Source organism: Calidris pugnax, unplaced genomic scaffold (assembly GCF_001431845.1).
Source record: "Calidris pugnax isolate Ruff unplaced genomic scaffold, ASM143184v1 scaffold219, whole genome shotgun sequence".
Lineage (NCBI taxonomy): Eukaryota > Metazoa > Chordata > Aves > Charadriiformes > Scolopacidae > Calidris > Calidris pugnax.
The window spans coordinates 10,318,919-10,340,965 of record NW_015094507.1 but is presented as its reverse complement, the minus strand read 5'-3'; the positions used below and the strand labels follow the sequence as shown (position 1 = coordinate 10,340,965).

Here is a 22,047-nt window from a genome sequence, read left to right as displayed (position 1 = left end):
TAGATCCATATTTCAGTAACGCTTTACTGTCTTTTCCACTCAAGTGCTATACTTGAAGAATGGTACATTTCAAAATTTGGACATACGCATCTAAACAACACTGCTTGAACACTAGTTACTATGACAGTCATTGCTCAGTTGAACACCCTATGAATTCTTCCTAGTCCTACACAAATAAAAATCACATTTCGGTCTGGCATTTATTGAATGGGTCTATGATCTCAGGCAACGTAAATATTTAGGAGAACTTAATAACATAGGTGAGAACTGAAAGAAAAAAAGGCTTGTGTATGTAAGTTTCCTTTATGGCTTACAACGCTGTTCTTCTAAATAAGGAATACAAGGTCTTAAAGAAGGAGCATGTGCTATTTGGTTGATTAAAAAACAAAACTGTCAACGAACCATACAAAATCAAAACCAGACGCAGCCTCAACTTCTGGCTTTCTTGCCAGTATTTTCAGGATTGTCTGCAGGTCTCCTAAGCCACATATGATCCTGCACACATTAACCTCAGTAGGCAAAAAAGCCCCAAACTACTTTCAAGAACAGTAAATAAAAACTACCGTTTCTCCTAGTTGATCCCATGCTACCAAATCAGAAAGGGAGATGCCCAAGCTGCTGAGTTATGACAAAGTTGCCAGTTTTTCAGAGAAATCACCTGGTCTACCTAGTATGAGCAAGCTTATAACACCTGGAGAAAATGAGACAGTGAAGAAAGCTGATTTCTGATCTAAAAAATGCACAGAAGAGTTTTGTTGTAATAATGAATCTAGTGTATTTTCCTGTCACACCAATTAAAAGAAAAAATATATATCTGTGGGCAAAAATCTTTCAAATACAAAGAATATCTTCCCAATACAAAGTAAAAAAAATCCTATTAAAAACAAACTACAAAGACAAATTAGAAGATTTCAAGGCACTACCTTTAAAATCTTAAAAGCTGATCTCTCTAAGGAACTGCAGTCAGCGTTACGAGCACTCCAGAAGGTCTTCTCAACCCAGAGATGTTCCCATCTGGAGGAACACGACTGTTCCTAGATGGGCTCTCAGAAACATGGGAGAACTCTGCTTCCAGTGAGGCACGTATGGCCCCCACTGTCCCACCAGGAGAGACTATATGGAGCTTGGCTTGAGTCTCATTAATGAAATACGTGCACGTACCACTGAGCAAAGAGGCTCCATAACATGCAACGTGGTGGGATTTGCATTCAAGTAAGTTCTGTAGAGACAGTGCATGTCCCTGCCGTGTGTGCTTACCATCATGCCATTCATCTGCTCAGCAGACTTTCGAGTCCCAGTTAATACACTCGATATTTCCTGCAGACTGGAACACACTCTGCATTTCTCTGTTATTTGAAAGTGCTGTGAGGTAATTTTGAGTCCCTTCAGTTTCACGCATTCTTTGTTTTTCCTTCTCATTTTCCCTCCCCAATCAGCTTGTGTACAAGGCATAAGCAAGCTGTACAATTTCTGAAATTAATCAGTCTTTCCAGCCCCTTTTTAAAGCAGTGGGAAGAAAGAAACTGGAAAGAAAACCTCAAGGCTCTGAGGGTCCCCCTCCGAAGCCCCCAGCCTGTCACAGCTACGGCACGCTACAGAACACACAGAGGCATCTTGTGGGATCAGACACCAGCAGGAACACAGCGTACACAGTCTCTGGATAGAAATGACTTTCAAAGAAAAAAAAAATAAATCTAATTCTTACTAAAATTCATAATTCACTGATTTCTCAAAAGCTCACTTTCCTCTTTCCATTCCTACAGTAGTTATTCACAAAGGTTAATTAAAATGCATAGAATCTATTTATGCCAAAACCCCACTGAATTGTTCCCAGTGATTAAGGTGTCCAAACAAATTCACGGCCCAGGTCTCATACAAACACACTTCTATTTTCCTTCAGCTCTTTCATATGAATTTAGGGACGAGAGCCTCGGGAGCAGTGTCACTGTCCTGACAGAGCTGCTCGCACGTGGAGCCAAAGCCTGAGCCCATACACAGCTGCAGGACCCTCATAATTAATGCCCTCAAAACCAGCAGATAATTGCTAACTCCACATAACTGTGTTTGTGCTCCTCTTACACACATCTCATGATGGTGCTCCTGGTGTTTACAAACAACATACACTGCCCACACTGGAGCAGCAGGACCTCTAGAGCTCTTGCAAAAAGTTATCGGTTGAGTTTCTACATACCTTCAGTCTTTCACTGCCTGGTCATCTGCCAACGAAAGCACCACTTAACGTGCCATCCTGCGGTAACAGAACAAGACAACCAAGCTCACATAGCTACGCAGAACCAGCCACAAGTCCATCAACTCATCTCTAGACCAAAATAGGCTGCAAGAAGTAACTTCAGCTGCATTTGATTACAAATCCACAAAGCTTTCCAGATGCTGTCTTTTTTTTTTTTTTTTTAAATAGCACAATTTGGTACTGCATCATTGGGAGAACAGAGGCTACTTCACTCTTTAAGACTCGGCTGCAAAGAATCACACATTTGAAGACTGGAAACCCAATGAGCCCGGTCAACTACATGGCACATGACGATCTCATTCTCCTTGCAATCCAGCCAAAACCAGTGTTAGGTTAATGGTTGGACTCAATGATCTCAAAGGTCCCTTCCGACCGAGACAATTCTACAATTAACACACTGCTCCCTTCGTTGGCCACGGATACTGATGCCACAGCCCAGCCATAAACTGTCATCAAGGGGAGATGTTTCTCTACCAAGTCGTTTAAAGCCTTTGACAATAAAGTGTCCACAGCTGAAACAACAGGCTGTTTAATGCTTTTGAACGTCTGGACCACCTACTTAGTTGCCTAAATTAGAAGGTAGGAACCTAAATCTACCCACTTTTTTTTTTTTTTTTTAAAGTTAAGGTATTAAAAAAGCCCCAAAGTCCTTATATGAATACCTTTGAACTTAACTTAATACTCCCAAACAAACACTGCAGCACAGCTAACGCACTGGAAAACAGCAGAAAGCTGCAGAACTTCTCTGTCAAGATGGTGTTTTAAAGCTGGCAGAAACAGATTGATGCTATCTGCAAAATGACACAAGGACAGAGTGCGACGCCGGCTCTGAAGGAGAGCTGCCCATGAATTTCAACTAGGGAGCCTCTTGGAGAACCAACAAGAGGAGGAGACAGGCAGAGTTAACAAGCTCGATCCTAAGATGTTTGTCCACAGGTAACACCAAAAAGGCAAATATTCAATCTACTCATATCTATGGCTGTCAAGTAACGTTGAAGCATTAGCAAAAGCATCTTCTGTTCAACAGATGAGCAAGCAATTGTCATTTCCTACCCTCCGCTACCTCAAAGAGCCAAAAATTAATTTTGGAAATATGGAATCGGGCCTTTAAAACATCAGTTTAGGGTTACGTGCACTAAGGATTAATACAGCATAAGACTTCAAAGCCTTATGCTTATTTATCCAATACACGACATGTATTAGTATCAGAAGTTAAAAACACAACAAACATGGTCAAATGATTTTCAAAAAACTGCGAAAATAGTGTCAACTGAAATGTATGCTTTATGGAACATACGACAAATAATTTAAAAAATATTTTTAATATCCTGGAATTTTTCCTTCATACGGATTTAGATTTACCAAACTAAGAGTTTGAAAACACTTTGATTGAAAACTCAAGCCAATTTGTTGTCCAAACCAGAAAAAAAACAAAAACAAAACAAAAAACAAATAGCGAAAAAAACTTCACTTAGTGATACTTTAACATTCACTCTAATAGAAATTAGTATAGATAACAAAGCCTATTAATTTTTAAATTTCTTTTGTGCATGAATTTGGTAGAGAGTTGAGGTCATGTTTTTAGGTCTGAAAATACAAATTCTCAGAATGCAAATGAGTTGAGCTTACTCTATTTTTCTATGCTCGGGACATCTTTATGCAAGAGGCCAAATTTCTGACAGCCATTCTGAAACGTATTTAGCCCTTAAATCTTCAGGCACCAAGATGCCTTTAAAACAAATGAGGGTTTTATCGATCTCTACACAACGTTCACAGAAGACAGAGGTAGCAGAAAAGTTTAAAGCAGTTGGTTCTAGCTGGAGAAGGGGGCAGCCAAGCTGATAGGGCACAGTGTCCCATCCACTTCATTGAGATTATTCATATCCCACAGCTTTACTGTTCAACATTATTCAAGTGAGCTTCTTAAAGCTTTGCTTGAATATGTTTGTACAACTTTGCAGTCATCGCAACCTTACGGTCCATCATTTTTGTAATGGATTTAGCGAATCTAAAGAAAAAGAACTGAAAAAAAAACCCCAAAAACCAGCAGCAAGCTTTTTTTTTTAAAGGAAATAATCATACCTTTATATCTTACACTACTTTTCTATGGTCTCATAGCAAAAAAGCTGCACAGAGAATTTAGACAATCAATTCCTTCACTTTGGTGTGCTGAAGACAAACTATTAGCGCTAGCACAATTTAATTACAGCTTAAGTTACCAATTTCCTTTTTATAATGAAGTAGGAGCGAATGGGAAAGTGGTGTGAGAAAAGATGTATTTCAATGTGCTCCTCGGGGCAAGTTCATTTCCATTGAACGCATCATAAACAAGCGAAATTTGTTAAGTCTCCCGCTACGCTTTATTATAGAAATCAAAAAAATAAATATTAAGAATATTTTCACTCTACCCGGTTAACAAAAAATATAGGTACCATGAGAAACACGCGTAGGTACGGGGGGCGTAGGAGCCGCGCAGCTGTCCTGTGGCGACGGGAGTTAGGCTGAGCTCGCCCCCCGTTTGACTCCCCTGCGCACGGACGCGCGGAAAAACCCGCGCTGAGGGACGCGGCCGCAGCTGCCACCCACCCCCTCCCAGCCCCGCGTCCCCCCCGCGCCCCGGAGCCCCGCGGCGTGCGGGCACCAAAACCACCCTTTATTTAAAAAAAAATAAAAAAAATTAAAATTAATAAAAATCAAGCAACCCGCCCCTTTCCCCCGCCAAAAGCCCTTCCCGAAGAGATGTCCACCCGCGGGGAGGGCACCAGCGGAGCCCCCGTCCCCGGGGCCGCCCGTCGGGGCGGGCAGCACCGCTCCCGGCAGCCAGACCCGCCGTGCCCCAAAGGGGGAACCGCACAGACCGGGGCGGGGGGGGGCTTCCCCCCGCCTTCCCCCCCCCCCCCCGCCCACCGCCGCCGTGACTAAAATAGGCAGAAGGCGGCGGGAGGCTGCGGGCGGCGCCAGCTCCGGGGCCGGCACCGAGCGGCCGCAGCGCGCAGGCGCCTCCCGCCCGCCCCGGGGGGCTGCGGGCTGTGCGGGGCGGGGTGAGGCGCGGGGCGGCCTCCAGGGGGCGGTGCGGAGCGCGGTGCGGGGCTTGCGGGGCGCGGGGGTCCCGCCGTTCGGGAGTCTGCCCAGTTCTGGCCCCAGAGCTGGGGCTCTTTAGCCTGGAGAAGAGAGGGCTGAGGAGACACCTTATTAACGCTTATAAGTATCTAAAGGGTGGGCTGAAGGAGGATGGAGCCGGACTCTTTTCAGTGGTTCCTGGTGACAGGACGAGGGGCAACGGGCACAAGCTGGAACATGGGAAGTTCCACTCAAATATGAGGAAGAACTTCTTTCTGGTGAGGGTGCCAGAGCCTTGGAACAGGCTGCCCAGGGAGGGTGTGGAGTCCCCTTCTCTGGAGATCTTCAAGATGCCCCTGGATGCAGCCCTGAGTGATGTGCTCTGGGCAGCCCTGCTTTGGCCGGGGAGTGGGACTGGATGGTCTCTAGAGCTCCCTTCCAACTTTGAGAATTTCATGATTCCGTGATTCTCCCCGTTTTTGACAATAGGTGTGGCCTCCCAGTATTCCCTCCCAGTGAGTACTGGGCAGTGCCCAGCTCAGGCATCTCAGGGGTCCAGAGAACAAATCTTCTGGGGAGCGGCTGAGGGAGCTGGGGTGGTTCAGCCTGGAGAAAAGGAGGCTGAGGGGAGACCTTCTCCCTCTCTACAGCTACCTGAAAGGAGGATGTAGCGAGGTGGGGGTCGGTCTCTTCTCCCAAGTAACAGGCAATAAGACAAGAGGAGACGGCCTCAAGATGCCCCAGGAGAAGTTTAGGATGGATATTAGGAAAAATTTCTTCACCAAAAGGTTTGTCAAGCATTGGAACAGGCTGCCCAGGGAAGTGGTTGAATTGCCATCCCTGGAGGGATTGAAAAGATGGGTAGATGTGGTGCTGAGGGCCATGGTTTAGTAGTGACTTGGTAGTGCCAGGTTAACAGCTGGACTTGATGATCTTAAAGCTCTCTTCCATCTAAAATATACAAGGTGAATCTCCCCACAGAGATGCCTCCATTCACTGCAGAGCGGACCCAGAGCTCAGGCAATGCGCCTCGCTTTTGGGTGGTTAAAATTAGAAGAGCTGAATTCTCCCCTAAACGAGTAGCAAGCAGTATTTCCCCTACATGGTGAGTCAAGGAGCCTCAATAGCCTTTATAAAGCTGCTCTTCTTGGCACCTGCTGTGGTTGCTTTGTCACGAGCAGAACGTTTAAGAAATGTCACTGAGTTTGCTCAGTGTGGCAGCTTGACAGCTCCCAGAAATGATGTGCTTCCAAAGCAGGCCACTTGTGTCCCTGCATGGCGGCAGGTTGCTCAGCTCTGCAGCCCTCTGTCCAGTCTTGAAGGACGGGCAAAGTAGCCACCGAGCCTGCCTTCATCTCCAGGATGTTGACGTGCAGCATCCAACAGCAAAAAGCATTGCAGGTACAGCCTATGGGCACCCCAGCCCAACCCGAAACCTGACTGTCAGTGACAAATGAGGACTGCAAAGGCAGAAAACCTCTTTCAATGCATTCTGATGAGCTAGCTACAAAGTGAGTGCTTGGTTGTTTTGTGGGTTTTTTCCAGCAGCTGAGAGCATATGGTCAGCATTATACTTAAATATTTTTGAAAGAAGACGACAGAATCCTGAATCATTTTTGAAGTAACAGTTTATACACTTACACATCAACGTGTGTCCCAGGAGGCTCCGGCTTTGTTATGGTTGTTCTTGGCTTTACATCTTGGACAAGAGACCTGGATCTTTCCAGTGGTGTGTGCCACGTGAGTAGGTTTTTTATGCATCCTGCTGCCTGGTATAAGACCTGATTTTCCAAAGTGTATTATGAATTTATTAGGAAGGACTTGATTTAGGACTGTGCTCCCTCTGACTGGCCAGCCATTCTTGTGGATATATTTGCTCTTTCCTGAGATGTGCAGAGTAAGTGAGCTGGAAAAAGGGTAGGAAGAGCGAGTCAGGAGAGCATGGCCACAGGAATGGCCATGAGAGATAGCATCTAGCATGTGACTGAGATTGATAATATTTAGCTATGCTTGCTGGAGCAAAGCCAAGCAGCTTCCAAAAGCAGCACAAAGCAGCCTGTCAGGGGGCTCCTATACAAATCTAGACTGACGTGTACGCATAGTCTAGCACGTTACAGAATGTTATGCATTGGGGAAGCACAGCTTGCTGTACTAGTTGTGTCTTTTATAGAGTCTTTGTACTTCTCTCATTACCCTCCAGGTCTTCTCTGTTTTTGTCGGGAGCCTAGGTGATAAACAATATCTGCTTAACCCAGTGCAGAAAATCCTGGGTAGTTGGCAATGAACTAATATATGCAGCTGGGTGAAAGTGTAGAACTTTGTCCTGTTTGGAGCTAGTCTCTTGGGATCTTTATATTTCAGTATATTGGTGATGAAATGTCATTTGCCCTGTGTGGCATAGCAGTAAGAATCAAGGCTGTGTGGGTATCTAGTCCAGCTAGAAAGAGAGAAATGAGGGAGGATCTGAGAGCTGCCCCTGGCCCTCAAGGAGAACCATAAGCAGATGAAGAGCACAGACATGACTCTGATGGGCTCTAGTCATGTGCTGTGGTGTGCACCTGTATGTAGAAGAAAAACCTTCCTAATAGAATGAATGGCATCAATTTTACATAGAGTAGCACAGAGTCTCATGCAGATATTAATGGCTGTAATTTTACGTAGCCTTTAGTGGTATGTTTAATATGTGATAACATGGATAACATTGTCTATAGTTATATAGACAACATAAGCATTCTCTAAGTAGAATATATTAAGAAGAGTTTTTTCTCTTAAACCAAGTCCTTATGTGCTGTAAGAGAATGGGCTGGTTTAATTAAATCAGTTTTATGTCCTACTGTTAAACCACTGTAAAGACTGACAGAGTTGGTTTAACCTTCTATCTGTGTCAATAAAGTACAAGTTCATTGAAGTCCGCTTATGTAAATTAATCTGTCAGAGATAAAAAATAAAAACTGTTTGTGTCTACATTGATGAGGAGTTAGGCTCAAATAGCCTGATCAATTTTTAGAGATTTGTGTGGAATTGATGCATTTTGTTAGCAGAGACAGGTCTAATGGTATTACAGCCGTTCATTGATGCGGGCTTTCCCTCTGTCGTGTTTCTCTCTCTTGCTATTAAAGTCTTGATGGCTTAAGTACTTCCCCCTATTATTTAGTTATTCTCCACAGAAATGGTCCGCAGTAGAAAATGTCACACGGATGTTGCAAATGGCTCAGTCTTGGTTCCTTATCTTCATCGACCTGCTTTGTGGTCCTCAACTGCACACCCCATCCTCTTGGTGCCTGCCTGTTCTTCTGTGTCACGGGGACAATGAGGTGTGGGGACCTTGTGGGAGGTGTCGCTCAGGGGAGCTCAGGCAGGAGTTGTGAAGCTGAGACCACAGCTTCCCCCTCCTGCCTCTCAGTCCAGCCTAGCCGGGCAGAGAAAGACTTCATTAAGCAGACTATAAAGTAACTTTTTGGAAAATTGCAAGCGCTCTGCCTCTTCCACACGAGAGCCCGATTCCGCAGCCTTTTTTAGGCAAAGTTTTCACTGAAGGGAACAAATGCTTTGTATTCGGGATCCCAGATGTGCCAGGCTGACAGGGCTATTTTCAGACAATGGCGAGATCTATGAAATGTTTCCATTTATAGTTTCAGGAAGCATACTCAGCATCTACAGGCTAAAAGATGCCTACTTTAAATTAATCTTTTAAAGTCCCTCTATAGACAATGCAAGGGGGCTCTTTTAGAAAGTAATTAATCCTGTGTGTGTTTGACATCTATCTGGAGTGGGATGAAATACGCTGGCGTAGTTCAGAAGTGCCACATTTCAGTGAGACAAATCCCATCCCAGATGCCAAAATTATGTGCCATATAACTGAAAAATTACACATATTTTCCACAGAAAAAAAAATTATTTATTTAGGTTTTGCCTGAAAGCATCTTTGAGAATTATGTTTTACGAGAAGGAAGTTTGTATAGAAGAGGTTGTGACTGATAAATACTCTCTCGGCTCTTCAATATTCTGGAGGTTTATTTAAGAGGAATATGTGCATTCTGTGCATTTTTACCTTAGACCCTCCGATGGCCACTTTCTGATGTATCACAATATAATCTGGCAATTTTTCCCATGCCGCTTCTGCAGGGAGGGTGTCTCCTGTTTATACAAGAAGGGTTATCTGTTTATGAACATCTTTTGAATCAGAGATATAAAACATGGTATCCCGGAGCTTCCAAGTGTCTGACTGATAGTATTGTAATTGGTCGTTGCAAACTTAGAGCCAGGAGCCAATTTTCTTCTAAAATGATCTGTCAAAGTATCCAAGTTTTAACAGATGCACTGGTTGGTGTAGGTGTTCATGCAAAGGGCACGCAATCCTGAGGTGTAAGGGCAGAGTAAAATTGTTTGTTATTAAAGTCATCTAAACTGTGCACAGTAAACAATTTATTCAGTCACACCTTGCAATTATCCGTGTTCCCAAATCATGCGTGAGCAGCCTCCTGCTGACGATGTAATTTGGATGCTCATTATTTGAAATTGCTCGTTGAAGGATTTCTATGAATATATGCAAGCCTACGAGCTGCTCACAAGTGGGACCATCGCTGGAAGGTCCTGCTCTACCTAAATCACCTGGTTCTGAAAAAAAAAACCACAAAGGAGAGCTCCTATAGAACTGGTTGAATTTGCTAAGGCTGGTGTCACGGTGCTCTTATCAGTGCCCTGCCGGGGCAGCTGGCTAATGATGGCAGGGAAAATGATGGCAGGGAATGATGGGGAGCCTGTCCCCAACGGGTCTGCTTGTTTCTGGAAAGAGAGGAGTAATGGGGAGGGGGTCTGAGCACATGGCTTGTCCAGGACTCAAGCTGCTATAGACATGTTGCTCTTGGTCAGTATGAGGCAGCTCTTTGTACATATAATTGGAAAGCAAGTAATAAAACAGGGCTTGTGCATTGTATCTGTCCCTCGCCAGGTGACAGCCCGTTTCTCAGGGGTCCCCACTAACAGCAGATATACAGCTCTGGCTGAACAGGCTGTGATTTCTCTGTTCCCTTCTTGGACAACTTCCACGCAGAAAGAAACTTTAAAATGATCAGGCAAAGATGTCTGTGCTAATCCTGAAGTAAATCCATCTCAACCGCAGCTCGCAGTGTTCTCCCTGCAGAGGTCTTTGTGAATTTATGGGAGCCGTGAGCCTGTCTGTATAAACCAAGTGAATTGCAAATATTGTCAGAATATAAATGTACACATTCTTTTGGTTGTTGATACAAAGGGAATTAATGTTTTGTTGCAATATTAGTCCCTTTTAGCTGTGCATTTTAATATTCACCAGTGGCTGTTTTTAAGAAGTGAAGGCTAGGCTTGAGTCTCCAGGACTTTGTATATTAGCCTCATTAAAAACTACTATTTTCTAAGATTATTTTTTTTTAATTAGTGATAAGGATTTATAATTTTATTTCAAGCTAAAAAAGGACCTAAATAAGAAGTGTTTAACATATCCAGAAGGACAGAAAGAACTAAAAAAAAAAAAAAATAAAGATCTAACTTAAAAACTGAGGAAGGAGGACAAAGGGGAAGTGAGGGAAGCAGAAGATGAGTCTATGGGATTATTTAAACAAGCATCAGAGAAAGCATGCAGGAGTTGAGAGTGAAAATACTCCACATCATGAGGGGGAAGGAAATGTAAATAGATTAACTCAGAAGAACTGTGAATGGGCATGAGGTAGCTTTTTTAAATTTAATTTTTTCTTTGCCAAAAGACACAGAGAGAAGGGAGCAAGAGTGGGGACAAAACAAGTTTGGTCTAAATGCACAGAAACGGGCTGATGTAGCCCAAGTATCAAGCAGGAGCATTTTATGCACTTGATCAGAGTAGCTGTCCCAAATAAGTCTTTGAAATACTCCTTGTTTTGAGCATAACTGTCAATGAGACAATAAGCACCCAATTTCTGGATTAGCTGCCTCCTCTACCATCCCCTACTCCCAGAAAACTATTACATTCCCCAGGCTGTAGACAACTTTGGGTGGAAAATTACTAGTGGATACAATGAAAACTACGAGATTCACTGCTGAAATAGTTATTTGCCACTATTTTATTGCAATTATTTACTTATATGACTTCAGTGTCTGAGTTACTAATCATCTATCTTTTATCATCATTTATCTTCAAAACCCACTGAGGCAGGGAAATAGTCCTGTCCCCAGAGTACACCACAGATCCCTTAAACTGGGAGCTGTGGTGGAGCTGACAATTGAACAGAATTGCCTGGGAATCCACAGCAGAAGAACAACTGCTATAAAATCCTTCTGGTCCCACAAGCTTTTGGGAGCCTCCCATCTTTTTCCCAGTCAATGACAACATTTAACAACGTTTCTGGCTTGTAGAATGACAATCTGGGTCCATACCACCTGCTGGCAGAACCACCTGCCGAGCTACCCTCTAGAAGGGCTTTGCCAGCCGTGGTTTGGGACGTGACCCCAAGTCCCAGGGCTCGCAGATGACGTGCTTGTGTTGCCTTTCTCCTACACACTCCTGCTGATGAAGCTCCACCTACATGGTTTGATTCATGGGAATGAAGTGGCTTGATTTACATGAGAAGTTCAATTAACTCTTTTGATTCACACTGTAGTAGAAATAGAGTGAGCAGAAACTGCAAGCACGCAAAAATCTACAAGAAAGGCAAGTTAACGTGAATTAGACAGAAAAACAAAAGGGTGTTTTCCCTTGGGAGCCCTGAACCTATTATATTTTTATGCATATTAATGTAATCAAAGTATTTTCAAGAGGGATTAACAAATCAGCTTAATAAGGTATTTATTTTGCTGTACTGTAAAAAATATCTATTATACAGCAACACTTTAGGGCAGAAGAATATGCATGCAATTATTACAGGAATAGTAAGAAAAATATTTAAGCTGTTAATGTCTGAATTTAGCAAACAGATATTAATTTTTTCATCTTCTATTTGAATAGTTTTCTTCTATCTAAATAGTTATGGATTTCTTTAATTTTTAACACATGGTTTGCAAGACCTGTTGATATGAGCGGTCCAACACTGTATTTCAATTTTTCATGAGCCCAAATACATCTTCTATTTATCATTTACAATAATCAAAAACTGTAGAGCACTTTTTTGCTGGAAATGTAGCATCAACTTATTATTTAATTACTGCAAGCATATGCCTTTTTCGTAGTGTGGCTAATCTATAGAATTTCATCCAAGCATGTATTCAGCCTTCCCAGCTTTACCCTAGTGGAGGTCATATATATATATACAGTTTGCCTCATTCTCTCCATTATTGAGTTTACTTTGATCACTATCACATTTGCTGGTTTGTTGCAGGGCAATTAATTCTTGAAAATTTAGGACCAGGATGGCCTGCCTCAGTCCCACCTCTATTATCACAGGCAGCTGCATAAAACAATCTTTTTCATCAATCATTTACAACACATAAATCCATTATCCCTTGTCCCATCACACCAGGCCCTAAAAAGTCTGTCCCTGTCTCTCCTGTAGGCGCCCTTCAAGAACTGGAAGGCCACAACAAGGTCTCCTCAGGGCCTTCTCTTCTCCAGGCTGAACAACCCCCATTCTCTCATGACTGGGTATATAAGATATCATAAGAGATTGTATTATTTCACATTGTATTATTTTACATTTTAGAAGTGCTGTCAAGATTTAAAGATCAGGGGTGGAGAGCACTGGCTGTCTCGCTTCCCGTCCTTTTGTGTAATACTTATATTTTTGTAGATATATATGCCCTGAATTCTACAGCTGAAATGTAGTAATAACTCAAACAGATGCTGGAAAACTGGAAACAATTTTTAAAAAGTGACTCAAAGCCCAAAAAGCACATTAGCAAAAGCTACACAAGATTAGCTAAGACTACGTTCAGATATTGACTCAGACACGTCCTAGTAGAGATTTCTGACAGTAACTAGTTCCAGCAGAGAAAAGCATCACAGAGGTGGTTGGAAACAAGGCTGAAACTAAGGCACACACCAGTCAGAAAGATGTAAAAATTACTTAAGTATGCAATGAAGCACCCACCACTCCACTGAGGTATTGTTCTAAGCAATATGCTATCGTTTAAACAGAATATATAGGCTTGATACAGAAATTAGGTGGGCAAAACTCCTTGATCTTATTTTGAAGGTGAAGATGATCATATTAGTTTATTAAATACTGAGCCTAAGCCAAAGTGACCACATCCACGAGACATGACACACTTCTTACCCACCTCAGACACCGAGCATCACCAACAAATTAGATGCGATACTAACCACAGCGCTGAAGTTAGATGGGAATACCAGTGCCGAGTCATACCAAGGGGTGAGGTAGCCTGCTATCCTGTCCCTTAACCACAAAAAGCACAGGAAGAGGGCACACACAGCTGTATGTCTTACTACACGCTGCCAGACTCTGGCACTTTGTGCCTTCGTTATTTCCTGAGCTGGTCGTTTATAGCTGCCAATGAACTCTAACATTTTTTCCAGTTCTCTTTTGACCCAGTCAAAGCAGCTTCGTGACTCAGGGACTTCACACAGTAAGTAAAACATAGAGAATACATCGTGCGGAAGGGTTATTAGCAGGATTTGGGGATGCTCACATTTCATAAACACATTTATGTCAAGGGACATAAAGCTAAAAGCAAAACTTGTACAATGTCATCTGTTCTACACTGAAGCTCCTTCAAACAGGTGGTGTTTCATATCACTTTTAATAGCTTTCTTATACATCCTGAATGATTACTTTTCAAGCATGAGGTTGTGTCATTATTTTAAGTCTTCCAGCAACAACTCCCGAGATCTAAACCCATACATACACCCGCACATACACAAAAACGTAACGGTTGTCCTACCAAACAGTCCAGCAATTTTAAAATATTAAAAATGTGATCTACCTCCAGATCTATCAAGCAGCAATACAGTCTCATAAAAAAGTAATGCTTCTTACCTTTTTGATTGCTGGCAGGCATCAGGCATAGCAGCAGGAAGGTGAGTTAGCAAAGACATCCAGCCACTTCTCCCCAAAGGCACCGTGACCTCAAGGGCTGAAAACAACTCTCTCCTAGTGAAGCACGAGCTGGTGCTCCCTTAGGCCATTAAAACACCACGAGTTAGGGAGAGAATGCCTTTAAAATCAAGAATTTCACAGCCACAGAGAAGTGACTCTGGAAGCTAAACAAGAATGTTTTGGTTAAAAATTGTGTTTATTGCTGCTGCTGTTTCTTAATTAGTTTCTTATTGACAAACCTGGCTAAAAAAGGATATTGTAAAACAAACTCCAATGGTTTGGCGGTTGATTGATTAACAGTATTTATTGTACATGTCACGAATGGCACTGACACTGTGGAAGCCTAGGTCTTATAGCATCACATTCTATCAGGAATACTACACAGTCATTTCCCTAAGCTGTATTTGCAGCACTTACAACTGCTTTACTTTTCTAATGCCAGCACTTACATTTACGTTTGTTTTCACAAAATACCTCTTTAGGGTAGCTGGAAAGAAACCAATTGCTCATGGGACAGAATGTGTTGTTTTCTTTTTTTTGGTTCTTAAGAATCTTGCTGTGCTTTTCAAAATCTTTAATTTCTTTAAAACAAACCAAACACAATCAGTCTCTTAGTCTTTCTCTGCAACATTCTTCATGTTAATTGAGACAATGTTCACGTGGCGTAACTATGAATGTTGCGAGCAAGTTGCTATATTTTGAAGACAACTTACTTGTTTTCATTGACTATACTGACAATACTTCATTATGGCAAATAACTTTGAGAAAGTATAATTACAGATACCGTGAGTTTGTTTTTTTAAAAAACACAACACGGAGGCCACCACAATTACAATAAACCAGCCTGTTATGGTTTGTTTGCCTCCAAAAGTAAGGCGGATGATGATCAACAAAAGAATCAACAGAAACTAAACATATTGCACGGTCAAAACGCAGAAGCCAACCCGCTGGCTCTAGAGAGAGGAAGAATTCAAGCTACTCCAATGAAAGTAAATGGCACTTGTCAGTCAAGGGTGGCTTGACTGGGTCTCGTTCTGCTTCACCTTCCTGCTCTTCTGCCTCAGACCAGGACCATCACTTTGCATTTCCCTCCATCGTTTTGGGGAATGGCTGCAGCAGATTTGTCCTTCCTTCCCTCCTTCCTTCCTAGGAGTGTGTGCTGAAGGAGCTGCAGTTTGTAACCCCCGTGGGCTTGCGCCGGGGGGACCCTCTCTGTAGGCGGTGGGAGGGCTGCACCGGAGGGGTCTCTGGCAGCGAGACGTGGTAGAAGTTGGGTAAGCGAATGTCGTACCTAAAGCCCTTCCCCACATGCACCCTGTCATTCAAGGCATAGAGTTTTTCAGCAATGTCGCTCCCAATCAGAATTGAGAAGAGGCGGGAGATGAAACGGTGTTTAGCAAAGAGCAGGTACAGCTTCTTTCTCCTCCAGGCCACGTACCGACAGTCTGTCTCTGCTGTGAGCGTTACCTACAGAGGAGAAAATGAGAATTAGCTAGGTGATAAGGCAGCCACACGGCCACTGCAGCCCTTGCTCAGAGAGCATCCCCTCTCTCTCAGCACCCACCCAGGCTGTGGCCATAACATACACCTCACCCCTTTGCACCAACTGCAATTAAAGCCATTTAATCCAGCTGAGAGCTCTGCAAGGTTTACTGCAGCATCACAGAATCACACAGTTATCCAGGGTGCAAGAGAACTTTAAGACTATCGAGTCCAACCATCAACCTAACACTGCCAAAACCACCACTAAACCCAAAGACAAGGCAGAAGGGTGACCAGGAACGGGCTGGCTGATTAGGTCCACACCTATGTCCACACTGAACAGCCCCAGCCAGGACACAGGCTGACAGCCCTGCACACCCTGCATTGCTGTCAGCAGCCCCAGCTGGAAAGGCAGGTCTAAAGAAAGCTCTTGACAAATGCCATTTGCCCTCGTGACACGAGACACCAGATCCCACACAGGCAGGAGCTAGTGTGTCAGCCAAGTGACAGCAGTGGGAGGGCTCCCAGATCACAGGGAGTGCCCAGATGGACACAGGGACACAAGGAGCACCCAGATGAACACTGTGTCCCATGCTGTCCTCCCATGCCAAGCTGTACCACAGGCATCCCTCTGCCCAGCCCGAGCTCTCTGGTTCACCTCCCGTAGTGAAGCCTTTTCAGCACCAACTTCCACCCACCTCTGCAAACCGGTTTCCCAAGGCTGGATTTTAGCACAGCCACGGAATGGAAACAGAGTCCACTTCCTTTAAGAAAAACCCTGTTTGTTGCAATGACAAGATGCAAACAAAAAGAATATACAAATGGCATAACCAGTCCAGTGGGCAAAGAGGACTTCCCTCCCCAAATGAATGCAACGCCACTTGTTTGTACAATTTCACAAATGAAACCCGCAACCAAACGAACTTATTTCTAAACCAATTAGTATTTGAAAAGTTTTGTGTGGTATTACAAAAAAAACCAACACACAAACCCTTCGCTTTTACCTGGAAAATTCCCTCTTCTGTGGGCCTCAGTGAATCCCATTCAGGAGAATCCAGAAATTGAAGAGGAAAAATATAATGCAGAAACTCCCCATCAACTGTCACTCTGATCCTACCAAGATAAGATGTGTTAATTTGTTAGTACTACCTGTACAGCAGCAACAACTGCAACAAGAATGTGTTATTCCTACTATGTGAGGAGTTTAAATATAGCTCTGAGAGCATGAAAAAGCCATCACTGGCCAACAGTATCCTAATTATATTTTTGAACACAGCTTGATCAGGCTGGTTGAAAGAGAATACAAGACAATCATGCAACTGAAATGGAAATCTTTCCAGGCATTACCCAAGTCACCTTCTTCTCTCTGGGGCAGGTCCGTGCATCAACATGCAAGCTTTGTCATGGAACAGCCGGTGTGAGCTGGAGAGGTGAAATACCAGTGGCATGTAACGCTATTTGCCTCCTTCACTTGAAAGCCATGGGATATACTTCTAGGTTTGGCAAGTAGGCATTTTAGAGTGAACAAAGTGGCAGAAGTAGGGAGCGTGAAGCAGGAGTTCCCCATGGCATATGTTAGGTAGGACCGTCTCAACGTTTAACCAGAATTACATGGCCACAGGACTGTCTCTGGAGCCCAGAGAACAACATGGAGGTACAGGATCTCTGTGTGAATGCTGCAGCCTTCTGCAGATGCCAAAAAAGTATTTTCTTTCTACTTTTTAAATCATATTTAAGTTTGAAGGCACACAAGCAGGAAATGTATGCTTGAACCTCATGAGCTAAAAGAAAAAAGCAAGCTGTAGGAGTCCCCTTTTTACATCTGCTCTGCACTGAGATTAATACTTCTTACAAAATCAGAACAAGCATCCCTATACTACACAAAGGAGGGTACCAGGAACTCCCTGCACGATTACAGACTGCCTGGGCATGTTGAAGGATGGACACCTCTCCTTCACTATGACTATGACCAAAAGCAACCTATTCATTGCAAGTAGTCCCAAATCAACTGAGTTTCAAGCTGTCTGTGATTTCCATCTGCCCATGCAGCAGGCTGTCAAAATGCACCTACAAAATGTCCTGTCAAATACAGATCACGGCAATCATCTCTGGGCATCCCATCTACTCCTGGGGTGGTCCAGTACTGTGTAGCACTTTGCATACACTACAAAATCCAGTGCTTCCCTTCAGGAAAGCATCAGCAAAGTTGTCAGAAGGACCTCCAGTAAGCAGGGAGCACAAAGAGGTGGATTTACTGCCTCAGGGTCTAACTAAGAGCCACAGTGTACAGTAAGGGTAGACTCAGTTCTGCAAATCTTGATAGGGCTCAACTATGTCTATTAAATAAACAGAGTTTATCTCGGTATATGCAGTTTCATAACTACCTTCTAGTCCTGTTTCAGATGATACTAGCAAAGGAGAAACAAGAAAGATGCTGTGTTCCTCAGCTCAGCAGTAGATAGATAGCAAGCAAACCATAGCCTGAAGAGTGAAGCACACATTCGTTCCCTTTTTCTGCCTAACCTGTTAAGTGCTATGATACAGTGGTCTGGAAAAGAATGACTTAAAATCTTTTTCTTTATGCTATTACAGACTTTGTGCTTAGTTTTCTTATGCTAGTGCTGTCCCACACAAGTGTATTTAGCCTATTAATATTTATATTACTTGCATTAATATTTAATCTATTGTACTGGCAAATGAGCAAACAATACTCAAATCAGGCTTTTGTTGGTTTGCTTTCATTTTCAAGATGGAGGAAAAACCAAAGATATCTGCAGTCAGTCTGCACAAACTGATACAAACCTGCCTGACACAAGCAGGGACAGTTTATCAATAGGTGTTTTGCCCTGCATGGCGTAACAGTGCTCCTTCTCCAGGGTAACCACTTCTGCATCACAGCACAAGACTATCTTCCTGTAGACAGTCAAGGAAATTCCCAGAGGCTGGAAGAGAGCACTGTAGAGTTCCTGGAATTCTTTGTCAAAGGAAACACTCCGCACTTGGTAGGTAACGTAAATGAACTGGACGAAACATATAGTGAACAGTATAAAATTCCAGGAGAAGATGTCAGCAGCACAGACATCCAGCCAAGCCCAAACAGAAGAGCAGAGAAAGCCCAATCCAAGCAAGCTGAAGACATAGAGAAGCCCAAAGAATCCACTTCCACCCATGAAGCCAACAACAAAGAGAATACTGGCTAGGTGATAGATAGATCCCTCTGCCTCTTGCTTCCAGGTGGTGCAGATAGGATGTGCATATATCAGACTTTCCCAAAAACTTGCATTTTCTCCCATGGCTGGAATAATTTTTTGATTCAGCTGAATCTTGGAAATTTTTATTTGTGTGATGCAGCTACTGGGGTCCTTTGCTTTTCCATTCTTGCAAACTGCTCAATGATCACATAACTCTTTTGGTAGTCAAGTGGCACCTAGCATTTCCAGCAACTAGGAGCCTAATGTTTTCAGAAGACAATGCTGTTTCTCATCAGTTCACGCGCTGTCTTGACGTTGGCCATCTCTTCTGTAGTTTCATCTGATCTGGACAATTGAAGAAAAGACTAATTACTTTTAAAATTATTTTCATCAATTTAAACTCTATCAAAGCTTTTATTCTCTAAAACCACAGACTGCATTACAGCCATCCCATTCCCCTTATAGACCTGTCATTCCAGGATCAAACCTTAATATTCGTTCAGTTGAAGATCATGTTCTTGTATCTATGAATCTAGCAACTGTTGAGTCACTGCTGAATCCATGTACATCTGTACATCACATCCACAGCGTCCTGTGACAAGTCCTTCCACAGCCTAACTGCTGAGAAAGTAGCTACATTTGTTGGTGCTGAACCTGCCTACCTAGCTCTTGAGCAAGAAGAGACCGTGAACTCTTGTCCCTTGTTCACCTCCTCTGTCAGTCTGGATTTCTGTCAAACCACTCTCCTTTCCTCCCTCTGCCTTTCTGTGATGAATAAGGAGTTGAGCAAGGCTGCTCTGACCCCAGAGACAATAAACTACACCCCCAAACACCCATCCTCAGAGTTTGCTGGTTGCTTCAAAGGAGTAAATGGAGTATTTCACTTACACACTCCAAAATAAATACCTGCCAACAGCTAAAAACTTCATGTAAGTGCTATACTAAAACAGTCAAAACAGAATGAATTTATATTGTCATTTAAATGCGCATGATATAACTCTCCCTCCTCAAATGGGCATTTTCTCCATACACCAGATATTCCCACAAAGAATTACCAATTACATATTTTTTTAATTTTTTTTGAGAACTGGGTACTTCACCCCATTTTTGCCATTGACAACTTTGAAAAGCTTTGAGTGTTAGTCATTGCGTCTGGATCACAATTAATTTCTGAAAAAACAAAAACCAACACCCTAAAAGCCCTGAGGCCACCAGCAGTTCTCTCCTTGGGGCTTTTTAATTAAGTCAAAAATAAAGCTATGCAGAGTTTGAATACTCCATTTTTTAGTTATCTTATCCCAAGTCTTCAGCCAGCAAGCCCTCAGCACACTCACCCTGTACATGTTGACGGGCTGTAGAGCTGTACAACATGCCCATGGTGTAACCAGCCTGGATGAACTACATTGTCTGCTACAGGTTTGGAAGGAAAAGGGAAGATTTCCCTTTACAGCATATAGGCTTTCATGTACAAAATGAGATTATGCTGGATTTAGGGGGATTTGTCTCACTGGTTTTATCCATTTACAGTGCAGATGTTTATACATGAGCTAGTGGCCACAGCCTGGCTGGGCAGTCAGCAAAGCTGCTCCAGCAACCGCGCCAGCAACCAAGCGGTCCCTCCAGCCAAGGGTCCCTCGATGCCCCCCAGCTTCCAGAGGGGCGAGCTCTGAGCACCCTGACTCAGCTGGCAAGTTACATCTTGTCTGGCCACCATTCAGGTGTACAGAAAGAAGCTACTCCTTAATTTTAGCAACTATTCCCTCTAACGTAATGCAATTGCATATGTTGGTTAATGTACCCCCTTCCATTGCCCCAACGTCTCTGAAATGCTCTCTCTGCCCCTCTGCTCACACCTATTGCTCTCAAGGGTTGTGTGTGTGTAGCACGCTTTCCCCAGGCTGCTCTCCTTCTGCAGTTGTTCACCCGGGGATGGATACCCAAAGGGACCGAGACAACCAAACTCTCCATTGCAATGCAGTGTCCAACTCGCCCAGCGCACGGCGGAGCGATGCCCCCCGAGACAGGTACGGCCACGCTCCTCCAGGCAAGTATGGGAACATAAACAAGCTATTTTCAGTGATAAACTGTCCTTGAACCCACTCCAGGCTCAAAGCATGCATACAGCAATTAGGGCAGTGACTCACAACACAAACTCATATCCTAGCTTACCTTAAACTTCTTGAGACCATATCCCAGACAACACAGTGATTGTAATACCAGATAGCACTGTTTTCCCAACAAAATGCTGCCTGCACAATATAGAGAAGGCTACAGTGTCTTCATCACGGCCCATAACATCTATTCAGGAAGTAAAAATGGAAGGAGGATGAGGAATAAAAGGACTATCCAACCCAAAAGACAAAAGTACCAAGATAACCAGTCACTGTAAAACCAGATACATTCAGATTACAAAGATACACAAACATATACAGCAAAGGTAATTAATTAATGGGATGGCTTTAAAGATTGCCTTTGCTGGGAATTAGGAAGTTAGGATGCTCTCTGGTACCTACAATAAATCTGTATATGCTATTATTAAAAAATTGATTTACTACAATTCCATTTTTTAGTCTCCAGGAACTCAGATTGGAATGCTCAGAGCTACAAAGCAAGCAGCTGGGGCAGGTCCAAGCATCAGTGGTGCTTCACCACCTTCAGGGCAGCTCTGAGAAATACCCATCAGCCACACGGGACCTGTCAGGGCCAAAACCTTGCTCTGGTCGGGCTGAATTTAGGCTCCCACAGTCAAAGTTGTTCAACCAAGAACCCCCTTCAGTCAGCTGCTGCCTAACCCTGGAGACATCAATGGTCCACGCGAACGACCCACCATCAGCAGGAGGCTGGTGACTGGTTGTCTCCCTGCTGCAGCGTGCACAGAACTGGTTTCTCCAAAGTTTCTCCAAAGCAGAACACTCTAACCAGAGCCTTTGCACAGGACCTTCAATTCACTGAGCTGGTTTGGCTGCAGCTGGGAAGGCCTGATTCTACTTACAATTTGCCCAATTTCCTACTAATCTTTTTTAAGAAGTGGAAAAAAAAAACAGGCGGGGGTGGGGGGGGGGGGGGG

The 22,047-nt window shown here is 43.5% G+C and overlaps 2 protein-coding genes across 4 annotated transcripts in view; both read right to left on the bottom strand.

Moving 5' to 3' along the window:
* The window catches only part of BVES (blood vessel epicardial substance), a 48,658-nt gene that overhangs the window by 23,798 nt on the left and 2,813 nt on the right, over positions 1-22,047 (bottom strand). The gene's annotated exons all lie outside the window — the stretch shown is intronic.
* Positions 11,365-22,047, bottom strand: part of POPDC3 (popeye domain containing 3) — a 13,502-nt gene continuing 2,819 nt past the window's right edge. For 2 of the 3 annotated variants that reach the window (XM_014964597.1, XM_014964599.1), the window contains exons 2-4: positions 18,592-19,325; positions 16,794-16,902; positions 11,365-15,774 (exon numbers count right to left, since the gene is read on the bottom strand). In XM_014964597.1, coding sequence (XP_014820083.1) covers positions 15,454-15,774; positions 16,794-16,902; positions 18,592-19,082 — 921 coding nt within the window. In that variant the 5' untranslated portion in view covers positions 19,083-19,325 and the 3' untranslated portion in view covers positions 11,365-15,453. Of the gene's footprint in view, positions 15,775-16,793; positions 16,903-18,591; positions 19,326-21,149; positions 21,279-22,047 lie in introns of all 3 variants that reach the window. The other variant, XM_014964596.1, reaches the window with a different exon arrangement.